Source organism: Pongo pygmaeus, chromosome 5, assembly GCF_028885625.2.
Source record: "Pongo pygmaeus isolate AG05252 chromosome 5, NHGRI_mPonPyg2-v2.0_pri, whole genome shotgun sequence".
Lineage (NCBI taxonomy): Eukaryota > Metazoa > Chordata > Mammalia > Primates > Hominidae > Pongo > Pongo pygmaeus.
This window is the reverse complement of record NC_072378.2, coordinates 24,611,417-24,637,769: the sequence shown is the minus strand read 5'-3', so window position 1 is coordinate 24,637,769 and position 26,353 is coordinate 24,611,417. Positions and strand designations below refer to the sequence as shown.

The window sequence follows — 26,353 nt, the reverse complement described above, 5'->3', positions numbered from 1 at the left end:
TAAAATGAGTAAAATGAGGCCATTAAGATGGGTCCTAATCCAGTCGATGGGTTTTCTTATTAGAAGAAGAGATTAGGACCTGCAGAGACACATCTGGGGCACACAGGCACACAGAAAAGATCATGGGAGGACATGGCAAGAAGGCGGCCATCTACAAGCCAAGATGAGAGGCGTCAGGAGAAACCAAACCTGCCGACACCTTGATGTCGGTCTTCTAGCATCCAGAACTCTGAGAAAATAAATTACTGTTGCTTAAGCCACCCAGTCTGGTATTTTGTTACAGCAACACTAGCAAACTAATATGCAGAGGTAACTTAATCAGCCTAAGATTTAGCATAAAATTCTCATTTTAAAGTTCCCAAAGTTAAGTATTATCCTGTTGATCTTAGAGGAAAAATGACATGTTTCCACAACATTAAGTCCTCAAGAGAGACCTGTAGCCTCAGTGACTTCACTGAAAAACAGTCATTCCAGAAGGGGCCACAAGCAGGGGCTGGTAGTATTTCATTGCTCTGGGTGCTGGTTACATAGTGTGTTGTTTCTGAGAATTCATTGAGCGATTCACTTATTCAATTATGTATCCTTTTTTTTTTTTGCATGTATATTATAGTGAAATGAAAGTTTAAAAAAGCTACCAGTCTTGCCAAGTTACTTTCAAAGTCATTTATGAAGAGGTACTGCCAGGGATTTCCTAGGTAGAGATGAAACAGTTCTGTATCTTGATTCAGGTGGTGCCTACACAAATCTAACTATTGATGTGATCAAATTAGGTAGAGGTGTACAAACACTCACATACAAATGAGTGCACCTAAAAACGAGTAAAATTGGAATAAGGCCTAGATGAACAGTTTTGCACTGGTATCAGTTTCCTGGTTTTGATATTGTATTACATAGGTAATAAGCGAACCATTGGGTGAAGGGTACACGGGACTCTGCATTATCTTTGCAACTTCCTATGAATTTATAATTATTTCAAAATTAAAAGTTAAAAGATGTTGCGAAAGAAAGGCCAGATCCACATATCAACAGTGAAATAAGCATTTCCATTAAAATCAGGAACAAAGTTAAGGAAAAAAAAAAAGAAGAAGAAGAAACAAAGTCACCATTTCTCCAACTAATTGGTCCCTAGAGCCTCTCTTTTTGAGTTGAGATTAGCGAGCAGCAAAGCTTCCTTTATTTGAAGCCTACATGGAGAGTATTATCACCTCCATTCTCCTAAAGATGATGAACTCAGAGTTGCAGGACTGAGACTTGATTGCAGCAGGAAGAGAGCACATAGGCTTCTACGGTCATGCCTGGCATAGTGACATTTCTGTCAATGATGGACTGCATATATGACTTATGGACCCATGAGATAATGGAGCTGAAAAGTTCCTGTCACCTAGTGATGTCGTAGCCATCATGAAGTCCAATGCAGCCCAATGCATTAGTCATGTTTGTGGTGATGCTGGTGTAAAGAAACCTGCATTCTCGGTTGTATAAGAGTATAGCACATACAATTATGTACAGTATATAATAATAAGCGACTATGCTGCTGGTTTATGTATTTATTATACTGTACTTTTCATTGTTATTTTACAGCATACTCCTACTTATTAAAAAGTTTACTGTAAAACAATATGTGGCTGGGTGCAGTAGCCCACTCCTATAACCCCAGCACTTTGGGAGGCTGAGGCTGGAGGATTGCTTGAGCCCAGGAGTTTGAGACCAGCCTGGACAACATGGTGAGACCCCATCTCTATAAAAAACAGGTTTAAAAGTTAGCTGGGTGTGGTGGCGAATGCCTGTAGTCTCAGCTACTCAGGAGGCTGGGGTAGGAGGATCTCTTGAGCCCAGGAAGTCAAGGCTGCAGTGAGCCGTGATGGTGCCGGTGCACTCCAGCCTAGATGACAGAGTGAGACCCCGTCTCAAAAACAAAACAAAAGAAATACTGGGTTATACCAGCAGTATAAATGTGTCTTGTTTACTGTGCCTCTTGATTGCATTATTTTCTCTTGTGCTTCAATTAATCTCGTGTTGCTTTGTTCATCACGGTCCCTTTGTCATAGAAAATCCATGGCTATTGTTGCCAGTAAGAGGCCACATCAAGTGACTGATCTTGAAACAAGAGATTAAGGATTACTAACCAATGGGTAAAGGAGTTACAGCAGCTTTTAAGGCCCTCTGCCTGAGGAGGAGCAGCTTTGCTCAGGTTATTACTGCAACAAAGGAAGACACAGAGAAGACGCTGATGCAATTCTGAAAGGATTACAACTATGACTCCATCAGGACCCTTGCTTGGGCTTGGGGTGATGTTACCAAGGAACGTATAAATGACATCTGGAAGAAGACACTCAAGAGGTTCATCCGTGATTTCAAAGGATTTGCCAAGGACAAGGAGGTTGCAAAAACCAACAAGGCTGTGGTTGAGACGGCAAACAATTTTAACCTGGGGGTGGAAGAGGAAGACATTGAGGAGCTCCTACAGGTGGTTCCTGAGGAACTGACTAATGAGGAGTTGTTGGAACTGGAACAGGAACACATACCTGAAGAAGAGGCAAGGAAGAAAAACCTGCAGGAGAAGAAAAAGAATCCCCATGAAAATTCACAGTGAAGAGTTGAGAAGTTTTTGCAGACCTCAGTAAGCGCTTTAAAAATTTTGAAAACATGGCCCCTCAACACCGAAAGGGTTTCATTAACAGAGAGGAATGTTCTTTGTGCACTGTCTGCTTACAAGCAAATCTATGATGAAAAAGGAAAGCAAGCAAACTACCATGGACATATTTCTGATGCATGACAACTCCTAAGAACCTCAGGTAAGTCCTTCAGGAAGTGTTCCAGAAGAAGGCTCCTAGCTCCTTGTTATCCTAGCTCTATGCTTTTTTTTTTTTTTTTTTTTGAGTCAGGGTCTTACCTTGTCACCCAGGCTGGAGTGCAGTGGTGCAGTCACGACTCACTGCAGCCTTGACTTCCTGGGCTCAAGTGATCCTGCCGCCTCAGCCTCCTGAATAGCTGGGATGACAAGCACATGCCACCACACCTGGCTAATTTTTGTATTTTTTGTAGAGACAGGGTTTCACTGTGTTGCCCAGGCTGGTCTTAAATTCCTGGGCTCAAGCGATCCTCCTGCCCCGGACTCCTGAAGTGCTGGGATTACAGGCGTGAGCCACTGGGCCCAGCTGTCCCTGCGTGTTATTGCCCCTGAAGACCTTCCAGCGGGGCAAGATGAGGAGGTGGGAGACAGAAATATCCATGAATCTGACCCTTTGTAGGCCTAGGCTAATGTGTGTAATTGTGTCTTAGTTTTTAACAAGAAAGTTTTAAAAAAATTTAAAATAGAAAAAAGCTTGTGGAATAAGGATATAAAGAAAGAATATATTTTTATACAGTTGTGCAATTAGTTTGTGCTTTAAGCTAAGTGTGATCACACGAGTCAAAAAGTTAAAAAAATTTTTTAATTTATAAAGTAAAAAGTTACAGTAAGCTAAGGGTAATTTATTATTGAAGAAAGAAAAATATTATTTAATAAATGTAGTGTAGCTTAAGTGTAGAGTGTTTGTGGAGTCTAGAGTAGTGTGCAGTCATGTCTTAGGCCTTCACATTCACTCTCACTCACTGACTCACCCAGAGCAACTTCCAGTTCTGCAAGCTCCAGTCATGGTAAGTGCCTTATACAAGTGTAGTTTTTAAATCTTTTATACTTGATTTTTACTGTACCTTTTCTATGTTTATATACTTAAATACTTGCCATTGTCTTACAACTGCCTACAGTATTCAATACAGTAACATGCTGTGCAGGTCTGTAGCCCTAGGAGCAATAGGCTAGACCGTATAGCCTAGCTGTGTAGGAGGCGGTACCATCCAGGTTTGTGTAAGTACTCTACGATGTTCGTACAAGGACGAAATCGCCTAATGATGCATTTCTCAGAATATATCTCTGTTGTTGAGCAATACGTGATTGTATAATGTGAGACAACATTTGCAAAAATGTCCACTAACCACTGGGCAGCGGCGTTGTCTGTGTTCTAAATTATGGTGGGGGCTGGCTACAATGGTGCACTCCCATAATCCCAGCACTTTGGGAGGCTGAGGCGGGAGGGTGGCTTGAACCCAGGAGTTTGAGACCAGTCTGGGCAACATAGTGAGACCCTGACTGTTCAAAAAATGAAAGAAAAATTAACTGGGTGTGGTGGCAGGTGCCTGTGGTCCCAGCTACTCAGGAGGCAGAGGTGAGAGGCTTGTTTGAGCCCAGGAAGTCATAACAGTGGGGCATGTAGGACAGAGAGACAGGCCAATCTGTGACGGCTGGCCTATACCCCTTTCTGTGACCGCCAGCCCTGCAAACCAGGTAAATTCTCAGTTCGGCTTAGCAAACGTTCTATGAGCGCACACCATGGACAGGCCCTTCTCTGGGTTTTAGGGTACATCATTTCACATGCTGGCTCCTTCCCCAAGGCACTCACGGATTTACAGCTCTCTGGGGAGGGAGTGCTATTTACACAAATGCGAACTGGTCTAATATCATCCAATAAAAACGCAAAAGATCACCAAGTAGGGGGAAAAAAAGCACAACCAGACACCTTAATACAGGGAGAGGAAATTTTGTGAATTCCACATTTATTAATCACACACACAGCTCTCTCTGCAGACTAGACACTAAAACACACAATTGTCAAAAACTAGAAAAATGAGTTATGTCCACATGTTTTAAAAGCAAAACTTTATAAATTTCTTACCACACTCATTCCCAAGTTTTATCCCACAAAGTATAGCATGAAACAATGACAACATACATATTATTCAAGTAAAATGCTATTTAAAATAGCTGCACACAGGTAATTAAAACACTAGGATCCAGTTTTTAGAGGAAAAAGTCATGTGGCACAATTTCAAGTTCATAATTGAAGTTAACAGTAAAACAGATTTGCTCACATTTGCTTCTGATCTTTATTTCTGCTGTGTCTCTTTAGTAGAATAAAGAAATGGCACTTCACATAAAATCCTATTTAAAAGCTACTAAAATGGATAAACAGATGCAGATCAGCTCTTTAATGAGAATCCCTGCATAGCTGGAGGAAGTTCGAGGAGAACTGTTTTTTCAAGGCAAATAGACTCTTGTTACATGGCTAATTTCATCTACATTATCATCGCTGGGAAGTTCCTGCTGAGAACTCATGGTAGCTACGCCAGAAAAGTACTTTCTTCACAGGAGGTGTTGAAATAATGCCTGATAAATGCAAGTAAGGTCAATATCTCCCTCTTGGTCTGGATTAGGAGCTGGCAAACTTTTTCTTTAAGGAGACAAGTAGTAAATCTTTTAGGCTTTGCAGGCTATACTGTCCCTGTCCCAACTATTCAAGTCTGCCAAGAAAGCAGTCCCAGATAATACCATAAATGAATGGGTGTGGCTATGCTCTGATAACATTTTGTTTATGGACACTGAAATCTGAATTTCATAGAATTTTCAGGTGCCATGAAATATTGTTCTTCTTTTGATTTTCTGCCCAATCATTTGAAAACATATAAACCATTCTTAGCTCACAGGTTGTATAAAAACAGGTGGCAGGCCAGGTTTGGTTCGTGAGCCATAGTTTGCCAACCCCTGATCTAATGGTCCTTTTCTAGTCCATGTTGGTAAAATGTATATATTTTAAAAATCCCATTAGATATGGCTACTTTATTTAAAAAACAACAAAAACGTTCAGTTAAAAATAATTATCTTTCTTCCCACAACCAAGGGTCATTTTACTAAACAGTAAGCTATTTCCTTTAATTAGAAAATTGATCAAAGATACACAATGAGTCTCTGGCCTCAATTTATGAACCCATGAGCCAAATATGCAAGAAGACTCAAAATTTGCCACCCAGCCAAAGAATCTACTGGCTTACAATGTTAAAAATTTATTTGGAAGTATTCCTGCACACATCTCAGCATCGGTAATCCAGAGTTATAAAAAATAACGTTGGAGCATTTGTATTCTGTTTTTGAGGCAGAGTCTTGCTCTGCCATCCGGGCTGGGGTGCAGTGGTGTGATCTCTGCTCACTGCAAGCTCCGCCTCCTGGGTTCACGCCATTCTCCTGCCTCAGCCTCCAGAGTAGCTGGGACTACAGGCACCTGCCACCACATCCGGCTGATTTTTTTTGTATTTTTAGTAGAGACGGAGTTTCACCGTGTTAGCCAGGATGGTCTCGATCTCCTGACGTCGTGATCTGCCTGCCTTGGCTTCCCAAGGTGTTGGGATTACCGGCGTGAGCCACTGTGCCCAGCCCAACATTTGTATTCTTAATAGAAAAAGGATGGATACATCTAAATCACAAGTAATTAAAATGTTATATAAAACCACCTGAAAACTACACAAATAAAGAGCAGACATTAACTGTCAAAATGCTGAGTATGTGATTCTTGACAGGGCCGGGGCAGTGTCACTAGGAGATGAATTTCAGCTCTTCCTTCTCCTTGGGACCTTGGGAATGTGGCTAGTACACTCCAGGCCAGATGCTAGGCAGCTCCCTGTGTGCCCAGGGTCTTGCCAGACCTTTAGTTACTCAACCATAGCTTCCCAGTGGCTCAATGAGGTTAAATCCTAGGTGGGGTTCAGGAGTAATTGCATCTAGCACTACTTTCATTCACATTTTCCTTCCACAACCCAGAATAACCACAAGATGTAAGTGGAGTCTACACAGAGAGAGATGGGGGAAAGGAAGGTGCTTCGTCTCCACCTACTTGGCTGCCTAATTGGATTTGCATCTGTTTAAGATTATGGAGTCTTTCTTTCAAAGTGAGAGGCAACACTGGTCATAGGGGCTTTTGTTTTTTGTGTGTTATTTGAATGATGAGCTGTAAAAACTCTTATTAGATAAAAGGTGCCTGAAATTCAAGGGCTCATGCCTCTTCTACAAAGTGGATTGGCAATTACAGAAATTCTTTCCCTTTTGGGTTGACTGTGGTGAAAGTACTTTTGCTCTTTTGGAGGTGAGGGAGCAGCACCACACCAGGACAGAAAGAACAGGCTGCAGGTGACAGCCACTTACTCAGGCTCAGGTCGGTGGGCAAGTGGGCACTGGTCTCCTCCCATCTTGGCAAAGCCACTGACAGTAGGCAAGGAAGGGCTGGGTGGTGCTGCTCGTAACAATGGCTCTTGTACGTCCTCAGAATTTTCATTTTTTGTGTGAAGTGCTTTTACTTTCTCTCTGGCTCGCAGTATCGCAAGGAGCTAAGTAAGGCCTGTATGGAATCTCCACTGTATGCATGGGATGGAAGGTGCTGAACACATGCCCAAGGCAACAAGGCCACTCAGGGAAGGAGCCAGGCCATGCCACTACGTGCCTTCCATCCTACCAAGCTGCTTCTGCTATTCTTTGCTTTACGCTTCAGCTCATTTCCTCAAGGAAATGAAATGAAGTGGCAAACAGGACAGAAATGAAAATAGAATTCTTTAATTGGTAAATTTAGGACAATAAAGACGTCAATTAAAAAATGGTTCAGGAATAGGGAGAGGTGCTCCTTCATGCCTCACAGAAGCACGGACAATTCTGTGCTATTTATTATCTTTGAAAGAGGGTTCACTCAAACCTCTGCCGTAACACCTCCAGATGCACATTCGGTGTCTTCTGTGCTGAGCTGGCAGATGCCGGAGAGGGGTGCTGTGCCCCTCACCTGCCCGCCACTCACAGTCAAGGGTCTCCTTCAAGGTGCTCTGGGCCCATGTTCTGTAGCAACATGGGGGATGGTTGTGCCACTGCCCAGGCAGTGATCAAGCCTTTGTGACGGCCCAAGGGGCTGGGCCTGCCTCGTGCTGTGCCTGCTCTGAGGCAGCCGGGGCTGTGGTGGGGAGCCAGGGCCTCATTCTGTAAACCCAGTGCTGGTTCTCTGGGAGTCTGCAGCCACAGGCACGTGGCACATATTGGTCCCTAGTTACATTAAGGGCAGGGGTAGGATTTGCATCTGTTTAAGATTACAAGGACTGGATGAGTTCTGAAAAATTCATAATTCTGAAAACCTATTAGTTTATTTAAAATAATGGATGGCATGTACCTATATATGTAGGTAAGTCTCCTTTTAATTTTTTTTAAAGAACCAAAGAATCCTACAAGCCCCCGTAACACACGTACTTGAGTTCCAGATACTCATCAATGCCATACTTGGACCCCTCTCGCCCGAGGCCGGACTGCTTCACTCCACCAAAAGGGCACTCCACAGAGGAAATTAATCCTTCGTTGACGCCAACCATGCCCACTTCCAGCTGCTCTGCCACTCTCCAGATCTGAGCTGGGTCTTGAGAGTAAAAATAACCTGCCATAGGGATAAAAGGACATATATGGCATTTAGAAGAGTCATTAAAGACATCATGTCTAAAGATGAGGGCACCATTGATGACTTTTTGTTCAATCACTTGGGCCTGGAGTCTTCCCTGCTCCCAGATAAAGTCCCAGGATGGTCTTGTCCACTTTTTCATCTCAAAACCTATGAAAGTCACCTCTTGCTTCAATTCTACTCTCACTATCTCCTATCGAGACTCTCTTCCTGTTTTCTACTATTCAATCCATCCTGCACACCTGTTAGATTTTCACATGACATTTTTGCCCAAGCCTTTCGATGACTCCTGATTATAAAATAAGGTTAAATTCCTTAGTGGGTATTCAACACCCTCTTCCCCCCAAGTAGTTTCAATCAACATTTCTGGCTTCACCTTCCATTACTCCAATCTCCAACCATCCTCTCCAAACCAGTCAGCCAAATTCTCCTCACCCTTTCTTACTTTGCTTCTGAACTCCCTTGGTGCCCTCTGCCCAGAAACTGTCTCCTCCAGTTTCTGCACAACCAGAATTCTGCCCATCATTTATGACCTAGTTCAGGGTACGTCTTCCTCTACCATCATCCCGTCGAGAAGGAAGAGACAAATGTTGAACTCAGTGTTATAAAAGTCCTTGTGCACACATCTTACTCCAGCTTTATGATAACTCTAAGGGACCTCATAGCATGCTTACCATTCCTCTTGGTATAAATAGTTCTCTTACAGCTGGAGGGGAAGCTTCTATAGAGCTATAGTGGTATCTTGTATGTCTTTGTATCTTCTGCAGTACTTCATTTGCTGTGGATGCTATTACATAATTTTATCAGGGTTATAGAGTACATGCCGTGGCCACCTGGCCCATCTCCAAACTAAAGGAATGGCAGCCATCAGAGAGGCACCTCTGCACATACCATCTTCACTCCATTCATTGTCCCTGACATTCCTTGCTGATGCCCTTCCTCTTCTGTTCAGGCTTACGGGAGCCACGCAAAAGGGAAGAAAAAGCATTTGGAATTTCTGGGGATTAAGCCTCTAAGAACGTGGGACTTTGAGATGTGTGCAGTTCTCCACCTAGAAAAGTAGAATAATGTGCACCTTCTCTTCTCCCCACAGCTGTAATTAGAGAGCTCCCAAATGTGTATCATGGGGACAAGGCAAAAGTACACATACTTGCACAAATCCAAATCCATTCCACCACTTGGAAAGCAACAAAACACATACCTCATTGAAGTTTCTGTCTCAAACCCAGGGTGATGTTTAAAAGGTAAATCTGGCATGAGCTGGAGAAAAATGATTATGACTGGTATTGAACAAGGACAAACACCTACCTGCTAACCCAACGTCAGCTGCGTTAGCGATTGCTATAGCCTCCTCCTCTGTATTGAACCTGCCAAAGTTAAGATAGGTCATAAAATATGTAAAGGGGAGAGGAAAGGAAACCAGTTTTCTTTTCTTCTGATTTGTTTCCCAAATAATCACAAGGAGTAAATCAGAGTTTTGCAAAGAGATCCAAGAGCAGATTGCAGAACAAAGCAGCACCATTCCCCAATATAACTCAGTGATCAAGGCTAGCATGCTCAAATCAATACTGGCTTCATCTTTCCTAAGAGAACAAGAAAAAAGCAGACCAACATGTAGGGAACAGTGGCATATCCAGAACATCAAACAAAATCCCTTTAAAAAAAAAAAGGATTACTATTCTTGGTACCCACTGAGAATATATAACAATCATAACAACTACTTTAGAAGCAAGCCTGATGTAGCAGAAAGAAAACGTTCAGAAGGGGTTGGGGCCAGGTTCTAAAATGTCCTCCACCACTGCTTAACAATGACATGATGCTTGGAGTCTCCTCCTCTCTGAAATGAAGGAATGCACCAAAGCCCAGGCCATCTCTTCTAGCTTTAAAATTTTATTTCAGGAATAAGATGTCAGTGGTATTTTTCTGTTGTTCCAGAATTGTAACTGGGGCAAAAAGTTCTAAGCACCCCAATTTCTAAATTCAGAGATCTACCAGCAGTTGGAACCAGCTGTCTCCCTGCAGGTCTTGCAAAGGGGGACTGGGCAGAGCCAGCTCCGAAAAGTCAATTTGTCCAAGGGTACACAGTTATGAAGTAGCAAAGTCTAGAGCTACATCATAGTCAACTGCAAAGCCTGCATTCTCAACCAATGCCTTCCTTTGGTTTCCTGTGAAAATGTCCAGTTCACATTTTATGTAAAAAGTTTTTATTAAAACAAAGAAGATGAATGTTCTTCAAGGGTCCATTTCCCCAATAGTGGAATAAAAATAAACTTCATAAGCGAGATGTAACAAGGCCAGTGAAGTACATAATAAGAAAGATTTCTGGTCCTGGATAAGATGGTACAGATAGCACCAGCTGCCAGCTGTCTCTGTGAACCCAATGCTGGACATGCCAGAGGAGAGAGAAAGAGAATCATAGTCAAAACCAACAACAACAACAACAGCAACAAAACCTCAATCGGAAACTAGCACCAAAAATGCAAGACATTTCTGGAGGCCAACAAATTGGTTGGATCCTGGGGGAGAATGATGGCCTCAAGTGAGAGCGAGCTCGAGACCACCCATGCAGAGGTAGGCAGGGCAAGGGCAGGGCTGCACGTCTCCTACCACACCTGTGCGTTCCAGGTGATCCTGCCTACAAACCTGGGTCCCTGGATCAATGAGACATTGCTACAGGTACAAAAGCAGCAGGGCTGGCTTGGGGCAGTGAGCCAGTGCTCGTGCCCAGCAGGTACACCAGCCGTGGGAAACAAGTGTAGGCAGCACCAACACCAGCAGCCTCTTCTCCCCAACCTATTCCAATAGAGGGAACTGCAAAATACCCCAGGGGAAAGGATACTTGGAGTGGGGGAGTGGCGCTGAGACTGGATTTTAACACTAGAGGCGCCCTCAGTGAGGCTCAACCCTTTGCCCTCTAAATGTATGAGGGGCACAAACCAAGGCCTAAGCTTTTTACCACAACCCACGGGAGATATTACAAGCCAAGGCTGCCAACGGTGCAAGGGGTTAAAGATGAGCTCACAGGGAAAATTACAAGACATCTGAGGAGCTCCAAGACTAAGAAAGTTAAACAGCACAACTTATACCACAGCAGACAGAAATGGTGGAAGAGAAAAAGAAGTTTTTTTAAAAAGGACAAATAGCCACAGCAAAGTAGGGGAGAATAATGAAGCAGGAAGAATCAGTTATGGGGAAGAACCCACTGGAGATATCAGGGATGGAAAAAACAATTGTTGAGATAAAGATCTTGGTGGGTGGGATGGAAGCCAGAATGAGTATATCCGAAGAATGCATTAATATGCTGGCACATGAGGGGAGGGACTCGCAGAAGGCATCAGGAATGAATCAGGAATGAAGAGATGGAATGCAGAGATAAGAGAAGTAGGGCACAGAAGTAGACGTATCACAATAATAGACTACTTGGAAGGCTAGAAAAGGATAAATGAAAGGAAGAAGAATATCTGGAGAAAGAATGACAAAAAATTTTCCAGGACTAAACAAACCTGTTAGATATTAACGAGCTGGGAACAGTAGCTCACGCCTGTAATCCCAGCCCTTTGGGATGCTGAGGCGGGTGGATCACCTGAGGTCAGGAGTTCGAGACCATCCTGGCCAACATGGCGAAACCCTGTCTCTACTAAAAATACAAAAATTAGCAGGGCCTGGTGGCAGGCATCTGTAATCCCAGCTACTCAGGAGGCTGCATCAGGAGAATCGCTTGAACCCAAGAGGCAGAGGTTACACTGAGCTGAGATCGCACCACTGCACTCCAGCTTGGGTGACAGAGCAAGACTCCAACAAAAAAAAAAAAAAAAAAAAAAAAAGGAAAAAAAAACCCAAACGAAAACAAAAAAACTGTATTAAAGATATTAGGACCTCAACTGAAAAACCTCACTGTGTGCCATACCAGATAGTAAAATTTAAGAACATCAAAGATCAAGAGAAATTCTAAATGTTTCCAAAGAGAAAAAATAGATCCCTTTCAAAGAAGCAAGAATCAGATTTCTTGGCAATAACCCTGGATAAAAGTAGATAAAGAGGCCGGGCGTGGTGACTCACAACTGTAATCCCAGCACTTTGGGAGGCTGAGGCAGTTGGATCACTTGAGGTAAGGAGTTTGAGGCCAGCCTGGCCAACATGGTGAAACCCTGTCTCTACTAAAAGTATAAAAATTAGCCAGGTGTGGTGGCACATGCCTGTAGGCCCAGCTACTCGGGAGGCTGAGGCAAGAGAATCACTTGAACCCAGGGGGTGGAGGTTGCAGTGAGCCGAGATCGCACCACTGCACTCCAGCCTGGATGACGGAGTTAGACTCCATATCAAAAAAGAAAAAAAAAGAAAAAAAAAGTGGATAAAGGAGTAATATCTCCAAAGGGTTGAACCTAAAATTTTATCCAGGTAAATTATTATCTACTTGTGAATGGGAGATAAAAGACCACAAAAGGACACAGAAAGTTCATTTCCTATGTACGTCAATGAAAGAATCCTTTGAGGTGTAATATGTAAGAAGGAAAATGAGTTCAGGTCTGAGCACGGTGGTTCATGCCTGTGATCCCAGCACTTTGGGAGGCAGAGGCGGGTGGATCACTTGAGGTCAGGAGTTCAAGAACAGCCTGGCCAACATGGTGAAACCACATCTCTACTAGATTACAAAAAATTAGCCAGGCATGGTGCACGTGCCTGTAATCCCAGCTACTCGGAAGGCTGAAGCAGGAGAATCGCTGAGATCATGCCACTGCACTCCAGCCTGGGTGACAGAGCAAGACTCCATCTCAAAAAAAAAAAAAAAAAAAAAAAAAGAGTTCAGCAGAAAGTAAGAAAAAGTAAATTAAAGAATTTGAGGTCAGGCATGGTGGCTCACGCCCATAATCCTAGCACTTTGAAAGGCCAATGCAGGAGGACTACCTGAGGTCAGGAGTTCGAGACCAGCCTGGCCAACATGGTGAAACCCGTCTCTACTAAAAATACAAAAAATTAGCCTGGTATGATGGTGGGTGCCTGTAGTCCTAGCTACTCTGGAGGCTGAGGCAGGAGAATTGCTTGAACCAAGGAGGCAGAGGTTGCAGTGAGCCAAGATCGCACCATTGCACTGCAGCCTGGGCAACAGAGCGAAACTCCATCTCAAAAAGAAAAAAAAAATAGAGAGAATTTGATAAATTTTGTGGCCCAAATAAGTTATGGTTTTTTTAAAAACCCATAAATTGCACTCTGCTCTTCAATGGACTCAACACAACTGTCTGCTTCCTGGCCAGACCTCAAAGCAGCCCAGGAATCTCTTTCGGGGTTTCCCATGTTCTCTTCTATTCTTCCTCCCATCTCCCCGCTGGCTGGAGGATCTTACTTGATAACTGGTGCCAGAGGCCCAAAAGTCTCTTCATGAGTGCACAGCATGTCCTGGGTGACATTGCACAGCAGGGTAGGCTCAAAGAAATTTTTTCCAAGTTGGTGTCGTTTTCCACCTGTCACAATGGTGGCACCTTTAGAAACGGCATCATTCACCTGTTTCTCCACCTGTGTGATAAGGAAGAAAAAAAGCTTTCCACATGATACCATCTTTTAGAATGTTTAAACTGCAGAGAACTATAACTAGTTCCATTTTTTTTTCTTTTTTAAAAAAAGTAGGTTAACAATAAAGCATGCTGGTTTCCTTTTGTAGAAGGAACCACATTTGCAGAGATTCAGAAGCAAGAGTGCCACCTTCTTCCTTGGTCTTTGATATCTTCCAGCTGTTTGATCTTCCTATTTGTTGAATGGTCTAATATATATTCGCTTCTTTCTCGGCCTGTGGCTCAGCCATTTGCTGGGATTTGCTTTCATTGCGTTCTGCGGTTATTTCCAGCTTCTTGGATCCCATGTTGTCCTATTTCCTGAACTGAGTTTTTGTTGCTTTCTGACACACACATTCTCCTGAAGTAGTTGTTATTTATTTATTTATTTATTTTTGAGACGGAGTCTTGCTCTGTTACCCAGGCTGGAGTGCAGTGGCGCGATCTTGGCTCACTGCAACCGCCGCCTCCCAGGTTCAAGCGATTCCCCTGCCTCAGCCTCCCGAGTAGCTAGGATTATAGGCACCTGCCACCACGCCTGGCTAATTTTTGTATTTTTAGAAGAGACAGGGTTTCATCATTTTGGCCAGGCTGGTCTCGAACTCCTGACCTCGTGACTCACCCGCCTTGGCCTCTCAAAGTGCTGGGATTACAGGAGTGAGCCACGAGGCCCGGCCAAGTAGTTGTTCTAAAAAAGATGCACTGGATGTGGTCTAGTTTCTGAATTTTCATACACCAAGTTTCTGGTGTTTTGTACTCCACCTGATTGATAATTTGCTTGAGTACAGAATTCTGATACAAAATAACTTTCAGAACTTTGAGTGCACTTCTCCACTTCTAGTGCTGTTGAGGAAGTTTGAGCCAAAAATGGTTCTCACCCTTTTTCTTCATGATAGCTTTTTCCTCTCTGAAATCTCCTAGGATCTTCTATGCTCTGATATTCTAAAATTTTAGCAATACTATATATATATATATTTTTTTTTCCCTTTTCATTCATCCTACTTGGTAATCAGTGAAATCTTTCAATCTGCAGAATAATTATTTTCCCCTAACTCTGAGAAGTTTCCATCTATTATTTACTTAGTAATGTCACTTCCTCCATTTTCCCAATTATTTCACTCTAGAACTCCTACTACTGGATGGGTATTAATAGGAGTTCAGATTAGTTCTGATTTTTCTTGACATTTCTATTATATTTTTTGCCTCTCTATCATTTGCTTTAAACTCCATAAGATCTCCTAAATTTTATAGTCTACTTCAGCTACCGAATCTTGTGACAGTCATGTGTCTAATTTCTATAGACTCTTTGTTTTCATTGCTTCATTTCCTAGAACATACTTCTTTTTTTTAAAACTATACTTTAAGCCTAGAACATACTTCTTATTAACAGTTTACAGATGTACTATCTTCCCAAAACTCTTGCAGGACACACCATGAGATTCTTAGAAAATTTCCTTCCAGTTCCCTAATTGATCTGCTTCCTTCAGGGACTGTTCTGTTTGTTCTTCCTGACGTTTCCTCTTATGTGCTAGTGGTTTTCCATCATGATCCATGGTTGTTCATCCTTCTGAATGAAGGACTGAGTTGTCGAAACTAACCTGGTCGGCTCCTTCTCAGCTCCAGCAGTGTGTTTGGGGGACACACACACACGGACTGGGTTGATCAATTTGGGGATGTGTGGCATGAGTGGTCTTTGCTGTTTTAAGCTTGGGTTTACTCTAACTTGCAGGCTTCACATAAGGGCAGCTCCCTTCCCCAAAACGCGAAGTTGGGAGATCCCTACCTTGATGTACCTAGCCTCGCTCTTGAAGCTGTAGTCTGCCTAGATACCTGCTATATTTCTTCAGAAAAACTGTCCTGCCCAGAACAAATGCCTCTGCTGTCTTGTGTGTCTTGGTGGTGGTCGTGGTGAGGAGGGATGGTGGGAATGACCCAGAAAATTGTGCAAAAGTAGAATCAACCAGCTTCATCTCCTCCCCTCCTCCTATTCCTACTTTCTATAGCCACCAATTCTAGAAAGGCTCTGTCATTTAAAATGGCACCAATTTCCTCTGCAGGGTTCCCCTGGGTAGACCCATCTATTTTGACTTCTATTAACACAATCCCTTCTGAGTTCCAGAAGTTCATTCCAATCTTTGGTTCACTGGAGCTGTTTTCCCTTCCATTTTCACCTGAATTTTCTGTTTTGCTTTTGTTTTTGAGATGGAGTCTCACTTTGTTGCTCAGGCTGGGGTGCACTGGTGCAATCTCTGCTCACTGCAACCTCCGCCTCGTGGGTTCAAGAGATTATCTTGCCTCCGCCTCCTGAGTAGCTGGGACTACAGGTGCTTGCCACCAGCCTGGCTAATTTTTCTTTCTTTTTTTTTTTTTTAGAGATAGGGTTTCACTATGTTGGTCAGGCTGGTCTCAAACTCCTGACCTCAAGTGACCCACCCGCCTCAGCTTCCCAAATGCTGGGATTATAGGCGTCAGCCACCACACCTGGCCCTCAGCTGAATTTTCTATAGGGTTTCAGGAAGGTAAATATAGGTGTGAATGCATTCTGTCTTTGAGACTCACTCTTTTAAAATCCATGCCCCTCGCCCAATGCTCTCATAGTGCATCACCTGCAACTAATCCCCACTGGCTAGGATGGCTTACTTTCTATGAATTTTATATTTCAAAAATAATTCTACTTAACAAAAATACCCCCTTGATTCCCAAATATAATCTGCTCTGCCCTTTTCTTGTCATATTAATGTGAGGTGCAGTGTTTTTTTCCTAGAACCCACTCTGTGACAGTATGTACACTAGAGCCAACACAATGAAGTGTTTTTAAACAAGGTGGTTTCCACCAAATTTCTCTCCAGCAAAAAAGAAATCTCGCTGTTTGCTTGTTTGAAGTCCTGGCATACAGCACCATCTGGAGGACAATGTCTGCGTCTTCCCTTTGGGGAAAAAAATCAAGACAGAGTGGTTTCCCAGCCTGGCTGCAAACTAGCATCATCCTGGGGCACTTAGAAAATGCCAATGCCTAGGCCGACTGCACATAAATTAACACCTAGTCTTCTTGGATGGGTCCCAGGCAACCGTAGTCGATAAAGGCACGGTGTGAGTTAAGGACCACCACTCTAGGACTTGAACCACAGCTGGCCTAGACCCAAATTGCCTTCACTAGACAAGTGAATACCCCTGGCTTGTCCCCAAGGTCCAAAGTCACCTCTAAAATGCAGGTGGTTCCAATGTAAATTTTAATGTATTTTCTTTATCTACAGTAATCCCAAGACAGTAACTAGAAATTTATCAGAGCTCTGTCAAACCTCGAGGTTTCCTTGGGTTTCCCAAGGCAATGGATGTGGGTTCAGCTGAGTTGACTGCCCATGGGGTGGAGGCAGCCATGGAGTCAGGGCTTGGCTCTCAGGCTCTGAGGAGGTTGAGGAACAGCAGTTGGGCTGTGCTTCCCATGATGAGTACCAACTTGCCTCTCACTTGCTTCTGGTTCTTCAGTTGCATCCAGGGGCTGGCTGTGCCTCCACTGTGTGTCTCCCTCTGACCACCTCTCCTCCCTTCTTTCCCACACACAATCTTCAGCTTCTACTGTCTTCCTGATTTAAAATATTCCACTAAAACCATTTTTGGGCAGGCATGGTGGCTCACACCTGTAATCCCAGCACTTTGGGAGGCCGAGGCAGGTGGATCACCTGAGGTCAGGAGTTCGAGAGCAGTCTGGCCAACATGTGAAACGCCAGCACTACTAAAAATACAAAAAGTAGCCAGGCGTGGTGGTGGGTGCCTGCAATCCCAGCTACTCGGGAGGCTGAGGCAGGAGAATCGATTGAACTCAGTGGGGTAGAGGTTGCAGTGAGTCAAGACTCACCACTGTACTCTAGCCTGGGCAACAGAGCGAGACTCCGTCTCAAAAAAAAAAAAAAAAAAAAAAACCAAAAAACTGGATGTTTGATATTACTAGAAACTTTCTTGTGACTCCAAAATGGATTTTTTTTAAACAGTAGAATAATGAGAGAAGTCTCATATAGCTAGTAGTATGGATTATAACATTTTTTTAAACAAACAAATCTTTCCTAAAAGCAGTTTCCCTTCAATATCTCTAAATCCTGAACATGGCATCTGTGATTCTGCACCCCCGGCTGGGATACTTTCATGAAGGACTGTTTTAGACAGGGATTTTGTCATCAAGAGAAGAAAGAACAGGACAACATCAGCATTACAGCTGAAACACAAACCATCTCAAAACAAAGCCAGTCTTCCATTCCATAGGTGTTCCAAAAGATGAATGAACTTTGTCTCAAGATTCTAATTGCTGAGGCAGTGAGGGATAGAATTATCATCACTATAATAAAATTTAGGGAGGACAGTAAAGAGCTACAGTGACAGACCGCATGGGGACTTGGTGCAATGGCAGAGCTATAGCAGCTCATGACCAGACAACAACCTGATTCATATAACTGGTAGGCAGAATTCACTTTTCTCAGGTTTCTCCATTGTTTACAAAATAGGCTTGCTGGGCAAAACGACTTTTTTGTTTTCATTTTTTTTTTTGCCTTTTAACATCATTTTTTAGCTATTATTAATTTTTTAATTATTTTAACCTTTGTGGTTTTTGTATGAAAACATAGTTGAAAATTCCATTCGATTCCATGTATAGATGTAGATCTCTCATACTCTATACTCTAATCAGGGTAGTCAGCACATCTATCGCCTCAAACATCGATCATTTCTTTGTACTGGGAACGTTCAAAATCTACTCTTCTCATAATAGCTATTTGAAAATATACAATATATTGTGGCTAATTACAGTCACTCTACAGTGCTATAGAACACCAGAGCTTATTCCTTCTGTCTAGCTGTAATATTCTGTCAACCAACCCCTCTCTATCTATCCCCACCCCTCCAGCCAAAGTGTTTTTTGCTGATTAAGCTTTTGATATTGAAACCATGAAATTTACTTTCACAAATAATACAATATACTTACCTTTTCTACCGCTTTTTCATTAATTAATGGGCCCTGAGTGGTTCCTTCCTCAAATCCATTACCTACGCGCAGGTTCTTCTTCATGGCCTCAGCGAATGCTTTTACAAAGGCATCGTGGATGCCCCTTTGCACCAAGAATTGGTTTGAGCAAACACAAGTCTGGACAGGAGACAAAAACAAACCCACACAGTCTGTCAGAAGCTGCAGACCTGACCAGTGAATGTGTGGCTGCTACCGCCTCTCTGTGAAAACACTTCCCTCGGTGGTTGTCATGTGTTCAACCTGCCATTTTCCTCCTCACGTGGGCTTGGCCCCAAAGATAAAAGCACTGAGTCAGCGCATGTTCCCCTACAATTCCCTCCACAGCTGCTATGCTACACAGCTGCTATGCATCAGTGATTAGTTGGCAATAAGTACCTGTACACACACACACACACAAAAAAAAAAGAAAAGAAAAAAAAGCCACCCAATCCATGTTTCTTTCAAATGGCTTTTGTTTATTTTGTTTCCCTGGGGGGTGGGGAAAGAGTGCAATTCTCCTGGGAGATCGTGATGCTGTAACATCAGCAGAGGCTAAGAGGAATGTGGTCCAACACCAACTTACAGTCTTTTCTTATTTCTGAGACAGGGTCTCGCTCTGTCGCCCAGGCTGGAGTGCAGTAGTGGTGAGTTCACTGCAGCCTTGACCTCCAGGGCTCAAGTGATTCTTCCACCTCAGCCTCCCAACAAGGTGGGACTATAGGCACTCGCCACCATGCCCAACTAATTTTTAATTTTTTTTGGCTGGGCGTGGTGGCTCATGCCTGTAACCCCAGCACTTTGGGAGGCCGAGGTGGGTGCATCACCTAAGGTCAGGAGTTTGAGACTTGCCTGACCAACACAGTGAAACCCGTCTCTACTAAAAATACAAAAATTAGCTGTAGTCCCAGCTACTCAGGAGGCTGAGGCAGGAGAATCTCTTGAATCCGGGAGGTGGAGGTTGCAGTGAGCTGACATCACGCCACTGCACTCCAGCCTGGGCAATAGAGTGAGACTCTGTCACAAAAAAAAAAAAAAAAAATTGTAGAGACAGAGTCTCACTCTGTTGCCCAGGCTGGTCTCCAACTCCTGGGCTCAAGTGATCCTCCTGCCTTGGCCTCCCAAAATGCTGGGATTACAGTTGTGAGCCACCATACCTGTCCCCAAGTTGTAGCCTTACAGTGTAACTGATGGTAACATATATTGACATTTTGTATTTATGAAGGAAAATATACTTATTTCTGACAAAACCAAGCTTATTTAGGTTATGTGGAAGGGAAAAACTTAATTACCAAAGGCCAAGGCAAGGATGAAAATTATTTGATAGAGAATATCACACATTTCATAGTTTTTTCACAATATAACCTTTCAGGGATATTTACTCTGTTTCTAGAATGCATTTAAAATTACATATTGATGGTACTTTTAAGATGAAATGCTTAAGAATATTTAAGAAGGCAGGATCCTGGCAGCAGCTTGGATAGAACTGGAAGACAGGACCCTTGGCTCAGAGTCCCAGCTCCTCAGCAGATTTGACACTGTGGCCCGAAGACGTCTGATCTCAAATCACTTTTTCTTTCTAGAATTTCATTTCCTCATCTCTAAAATGCAGCGTTTGTAGAGCTGATAACTGTGAAGGTCCCTGACAGATCAAATATTCCAGGATTTCCTAGGAAGACATGAGCTCAGGCCTCTGGTCTCCCATGACAGCCCGGTTACTCCTCCAAAACACTGCTGGCGTGGGCCTGTGCCCTGTAGAGGGCACCTCTGATGCTCCCTCCGTCTCGGGACAGCAAGGCCCCACTGGGTCATAGTAGGCAGCAGGGTTTTGAGTTTTTCCAGCCACCACCCTCCTCAACATTTTCTTACTTTCTTTCCCTTGGCCTCAGAGACCCCAATTGTTCAAGGCTGTTCTGTGTCTGAGGAGATTATATCCGTTCAGTAGAAAAAAGATCAATGAAAGAAAACTGTAAAAATAACCAGATTAAAAGAGTTAGGGGAAAGAAGAAAACAGAGAACAATTTGACTAAAGGACATCTGCTGTTCAGAAAATTATTTGAAGCCAGGGACTGTACCTTATTTTGGGGGGGGGCCCTCTGAGCCTAGTATAATCCCTGGTGATAAAAAGTAAGGCATAAACTAAGTATCTGCTGAAAGAGTCAATGAATAAAGAATGAATAATGGAGGAACCCAAAAGTTTCCTTCTGGGATATAAGGCAGAGGTGGTGGGATCTTTGTAACACACACACACGCACACACACACACACTCTCACATGCACACATATCACACACACACACATACATACACACACATACACACTCACACATGCACACGCAAACACATATCCTGAAATACTCTCCAGGACTCACCTGTCCAGTGTTCCTAAATTTAGATGCCATGGCCCCTGCTACAGCCTGGTCCACGTTGGCACTGTCAAATACTATAAATGGAGCAAGGCCGCCCAGCTCCATGGAGACCCTTTTCACAGAGTTTGCTGCGTGGTGCAACAGGATCTGTGAGCAGAGGAGAGAATGCTGTGAGCACAGAAATCCATTACCAGGATTGTTAAAAATTACCAAACGGTGAAAAAAGCAAGGTGCACAGTGGTGTACATGGGATAACTCTTTGCATAAGAAAACGGAGAAATAAGAATATATATTTACATTTGCTTGTATTTGATAAAGAAACATTGGGAAGAGGCTGGGTGTGGTAGTGTGCACCTGCAATCCCAGCACTTTAAGAGGCTGCAGTGGGAGGATTACTTGAGGCCAGGGGTTCCAGACCAGCCTGGGCAACATAGGGAGACTCCATTTCAAAAATTAAATAAATAAATAAATTAGTAAAATAAACGCTGGGATGACAAGACACTAAAAGTCATTATTTATAGAAAGGGAGGGAGTCAGAGTTGGGGTGAGGGTGAGACTTGTCATGGTAAACATTAATACTGTCTTAATTTTTGAACCATATAAGTAAGTGTATTATCTATTCAAAACAATTATATGATGGGCTTAAAATCATAGAGATAAAGAAATAAAATCACCTAGAATCCCACAACCCATAGCTTACACTGATAACATTTTAAAGTACATCCATTTAGAATGTAGCCATGCAGGTTCATATACATGTACATTTAAAAAAAAAAAACAGGATGGTATAATTATATAATTATACAGTTTTGTAACCTGCTTTATCTTCCCAATGAATCACATATTTGGGATGTCTATCTTAAAATTTTCATAACACTTTATACCTTGCTTCTTTAATGTAACACTCTAATGTGAAGATCCTTTTGTGTCAGCACATATGTTTCTAGAACTTTATTTTATTTATTATTATTATTGAGATGGAGTCTCGCTCTGTTGCCCAGGCTGTAGTGCAGTGGCACAATCTCCAGTTACTGCAACCTCCACCTTCTGGGTTCAAGCGATTCTTCAGCCTCCGCCTCTTGAGTAGCTGGGATTATAGACATGTGCCACCACACCTGGCTAATTTTTGTATTTTTAGTAGAGATGGGGTTTCGCCATGTTGGCCAGGCTGGTCTTGAACTCCTGACCTCAAGTGATCTGTCTGCCTCAGCCTCCCAAAGTGCTGGGATTACAGGTGTGAGCCACTGTGCCCGGCCTAGAACATTCCTTTAGATGCTTGCATAGTATTCTACTGCATGGCTATTCTGTAATGTATTTATTCAGGCCCCATCTGTTGGACATTTAGGTTGTTTCCATCCTTGCCGTTAAAAAAACGCTGTGGATTGCGCCACTGCACTCCAGCCTGGGCTACAGAGCAAGACTCCATCTCAAAAATAAAACGAAACAAAAAACAAAAATGCTGTGATGATTCTGTCAGGATGAACATGTAGAACTGCTAGCTCAATGTATAATCGTAAGGCTTTTGGTACCTATAGCTATTATAGTTTAAATATCCAGTAAGAGATTTCATAGCCTAAGAAGCTGCTTAGGGATGTTTAAATGCTTTATTAAGGATAGTAGGTCTTCGTCTAGTCATGGCTGCAGGAAAGATGGGACCACACTTGAGATAGTTCGACTGAAACAGACGGTGTTCGCAAGCCCAAGGTGGCTCTAGGATTGCCCCCCAAGTGTTGTACATTCTGAGGTCATGAGTTTTGTGACACGGTTCTTGGTAAAAACACAGAATGGCTGGAAAGCTAGGCCTGTGCGGGTACTGTGTATGTGTCTGTATGTTAATATTCCAGCAATCAAATGGTAGTAACAATCTTCTCTGAAACATTACTGTTCAACAAAGTAGTTCAAGTTTTAAGACTAAACATATTTCTTTATCGGATGCAACATAACTATTTAAACATTTTTTTATGTTTTTATTTAAAAATTTTTAAGAAACGTCATTGACTTTTCCTGGATTTGCTTCAGTGCAAAATGATTCTCACTGTTGGGTCACTCCATTTTGCCTCCACCTGGCCTTGAGCACAGGTCCTGTCTCTGGTGTCTGTCCCTCGACCTGCACTGGCTCTGTGTCCTCTGACAGTGTCCTCTCCCCACTCAGTCTCTGCTTCTCCAGGAAAGCGGCTTGCCCTGGCCACTGGGTATGGTGTAAACTCCTGTCATGTCTTAATGAATCTTTTCCCAGCTCCAGTTCCCATGGGCTGACCTCCTCAGGGCCTCAGCTTCCAAAGACAGCATGTGATTGGCCCGGCCTACCTTTCTTTCTTTTTCTTTTTTTGAGTTTAGGACCAGAAGTTTAATAGGCAAAAGAAAGAGAAAGAAACAGAAAGCAAAACAGCTCTCTCTCTTCTCTAGTGAAGGAGAGGGGACTTCCTAGAGGAAAAGGCCCTGACCCAGCCCACCCTTCTATGCCAGGCTACTTGTCCTAGGTCACTAGCCAGCCCACAATTTCTGTTTCGCTCAAGTCAATGACCACTCATGGTTCAGTTCTCTGAACAGAGGAAGAGACGAGGTATCATATGCTTTAAAACATGGCTGCTGTCCTCTCAGTGGGGTCCTGGGAGGGGTGGCCCCCCTAGAAAGAGGCAAGGGTAGGGCAGGCATGCCTAGAACAGGCTCGCTGTGTATGCCTCAGTTACAAGGCAAGGTTCTCCACCCCAGGACCAGGAGCTCAGCCCCTAATCTCTGAAGACCAGCTCAGCAGAGGTGCTTGCTTAGTTATGCATCAGTTATCCTTTCAGCTATACTTGTCACATTTCCCGTTCAGTCACTAGAGGTGCATCACTGTCCTGGGTCAAGAGGAGCAAAGCTGGACTTGGCAGGGTCGTGGCTGATATTTTCCTGGAGCCCTGTTAGATGAGGATAGTTTGCTGAGAAAACTGAGTTGCTGCCCTTCGCCCAGTATCCTGGGAATTTCTCTGGCTTGAACGATGAAGGATTTACAACCCTTTCTCCCAAGCTTCCCTCTTTTTTTCCAACTACTTCGTAGTAACATTTGAATCTTTCTGCGCGTAAGTTTGCATTGTAAGACCCACTGATAGGGACATAGCAGTTTATGGATCTAAAAATTCCTATTTCTATTATGAATGAATGGTAGGATTCCAAAGCACTACTCCCTGAGTATGAGTTTATAGCATGACAAAAGTGATTATGGTTGGGAGGCATTAAAATTACATTATTCCAGCCAGGCACGTTGGCTTACACCTGTAATCCCAGCACTTTGGGAGGCCAAGGAGGAGGATCACTTGAGGCCAGGAGTTCCAGATCAGCCTGGCCAACACGGCAAAACCCCATCTCTACAGAAAATACAAAAATTAGCCAGGCGTAGTGGCACATGCCTGTAATCCTAGCTACTCAAGAGTCTGAGGCACAAGAATCACTTGAACCCAGGAAGCAGAGGTTACAGTGAGCCGAGATCACACCACTGCACTCCAGCCTGGGCGACAGGGCAACTGTCTCAAAAAAAAAAAATAAATTATTCCTTCCTACTTCTCATGGTTTCTAAAATGACCATAGATGCACAAACTCTTTGAAATTAGACTTTTTTATTTTTATTATTTTTTGAGGCAGGGTCTCACTCCTATTGCCCAGGCTGGAGTGTAGTGACATGATCACAACTCACTGCAGCCTCGACCTCCCAGGCTCAGGTGATCCTCTCACCTCACCCTCCCAAGTAGCTGGGACTACAGGTGTGTGCCACCAAGCCCAGCTAATTTTTTTTTTTTTTTTTTTTTTTTGTAGAGACAGGGTTTCACCATGTTGTCTAGGTTGGGCTCAAGTGATCCTCCTGCCTTGGCCTCTCAAAGTGTGAGGATTACAGGTGTGAGCCACCACACCTGGGCAGATTTATATTATTTTTTATCTGTTATGTGTTTATGGACATGAATAGTATGAGTACAGATACATATATGTGTAATGTAGATATAAACTAGTAGAAAAAAGCACACCATCTGAAGAGAAACACCATAAACAAAAATTTTGTTCGACCTTGATTTTTTCTCTTTTGGACATTTTTTTTATTATTTATTTCTTTTAATTTTTAAATTTTTTTTTTTTTTTTTTTTTGAGACAGAGTCTCGCTTTGTCGCCCAGGCTGGAGTACAGTGGTGCGATCTTGGCTCACCTCACTGCAAGCTCTGCCTCCCGGGTTCACACCATTCTCCTGCCTCAGCCTCCAGAGTAGCTGGGACTACAGGCACCCGCCACCACACCCAGCTAATTTTTCATATTTTTAGTAGAGATGGGGTTTCACCGTGTTAGCCAGGATGGTCTTGATCTCCTGACCTTGTGATCCGCCTGCCTTGGCCTCCCAAAGTGTCGGGATTACAGGCGGGAGCCACCACGCCCGGCCCTCTTTTGGACATTTAAAAGGATAAATAAACATCTATTTACAGGCACACACATTAAGTTTTTAGCAAAGAACGTTTCATCATTTAAGGGGAAAAAACTCAAAGAAAAAGACCTTTCCATTTCTCTAAGTACTTTTAGACTAAACACAATTTTTGTTCATTTCAAAAACATCCATTTCAACATTAATTATGTGTTTCTGGAATTTCTAACTCTAGATTATTGAAAGAAACATGCATTCCAGAATTGAAAAAAATACAATGGAGAACTTTCACCCACTTCACATACGACAAATAATGCAAAAATAATGGGACCCTCACTGCCCCAATTTCTTTGGTTTTGTCAAGCAGGAACCTATGTCACGCCATAAAGGACTGTCCAAAATATCCCCAGAGGATGGTCAGATATTACTTTATTCAACCAATAGATCTTTTTCTTTGAAACAGAGTCTTGCTCTGTCACCCAGTCTGGAGTGCAGTGGCACAATCTCGGCTCACTGCAACCTTCGCCTCCCGGGTTCAAGTGATTCTCATGCCTCAGTCACCTGAGTACCTGGGATTATGGGTGTGCACCACCATGCCTGGTAATTGTTGTATTTTCTGTGAGGGGGTTTCATCATGTTGGCCAGGCTGGTCTCGAACTCCTGGCCTCAAGTGATCTGCCCACCTCAGCATCCCAAAGTGCTGGAATTACAGGTGTGAGCCGCCGTGCTTGGCCTGCGACAGAGCTTTTAACACTCTGCTGGAAATCTTTCCAAA

At 43.2% G+C, this 26,353-nt stretch overlaps 1 protein-coding gene across 6 annotated transcripts in view; it reads right to left on the bottom strand.

Annotated features, from left to right (window-relative positions):
* Positions 1 to 1,534: 1,534 nt before the first annotated feature.
* The window catches only part of ALDH5A1 (aldehyde dehydrogenase 5 family member A1), a 46,145-nt gene continuing 21,326 nt past the window's right edge, over positions 1,535 to 26,353 (bottom strand). For 2 of the 6 annotated variants that reach the window (XM_054492637.2, XM_054492636.2), the window contains 5 exons: positions 21,201 to 21,344; positions 18,813 to 18,971; positions 13,636 to 13,805; positions 9,603 to 9,661; positions 4,565 to 8,273 (listed from right to left, as the gene is read on the bottom strand). In XM_054492637.2, coding sequence (XP_054348612.2) covers positions 8,068 to 8,273; positions 9,603 to 9,661; positions 13,636 to 13,805; positions 18,813 to 18,971; positions 21,201 to 21,344 — 738 coding nt within the window. In that variant the 3' untranslated portion in view covers positions 4,565 to 8,067. Of the gene's footprint in view, positions 2,552 to 4,564; positions 8,274 to 9,602; positions 9,662 to 13,635; positions 13,806 to 18,812; positions 18,972 to 21,200; positions 21,345 to 26,353 lie in introns of those variants that run through there. The other 4 variants (XM_063665874.1, XM_063665873.1, XM_063665871.1 and 1 more) reach the window with 4 other exon arrangements.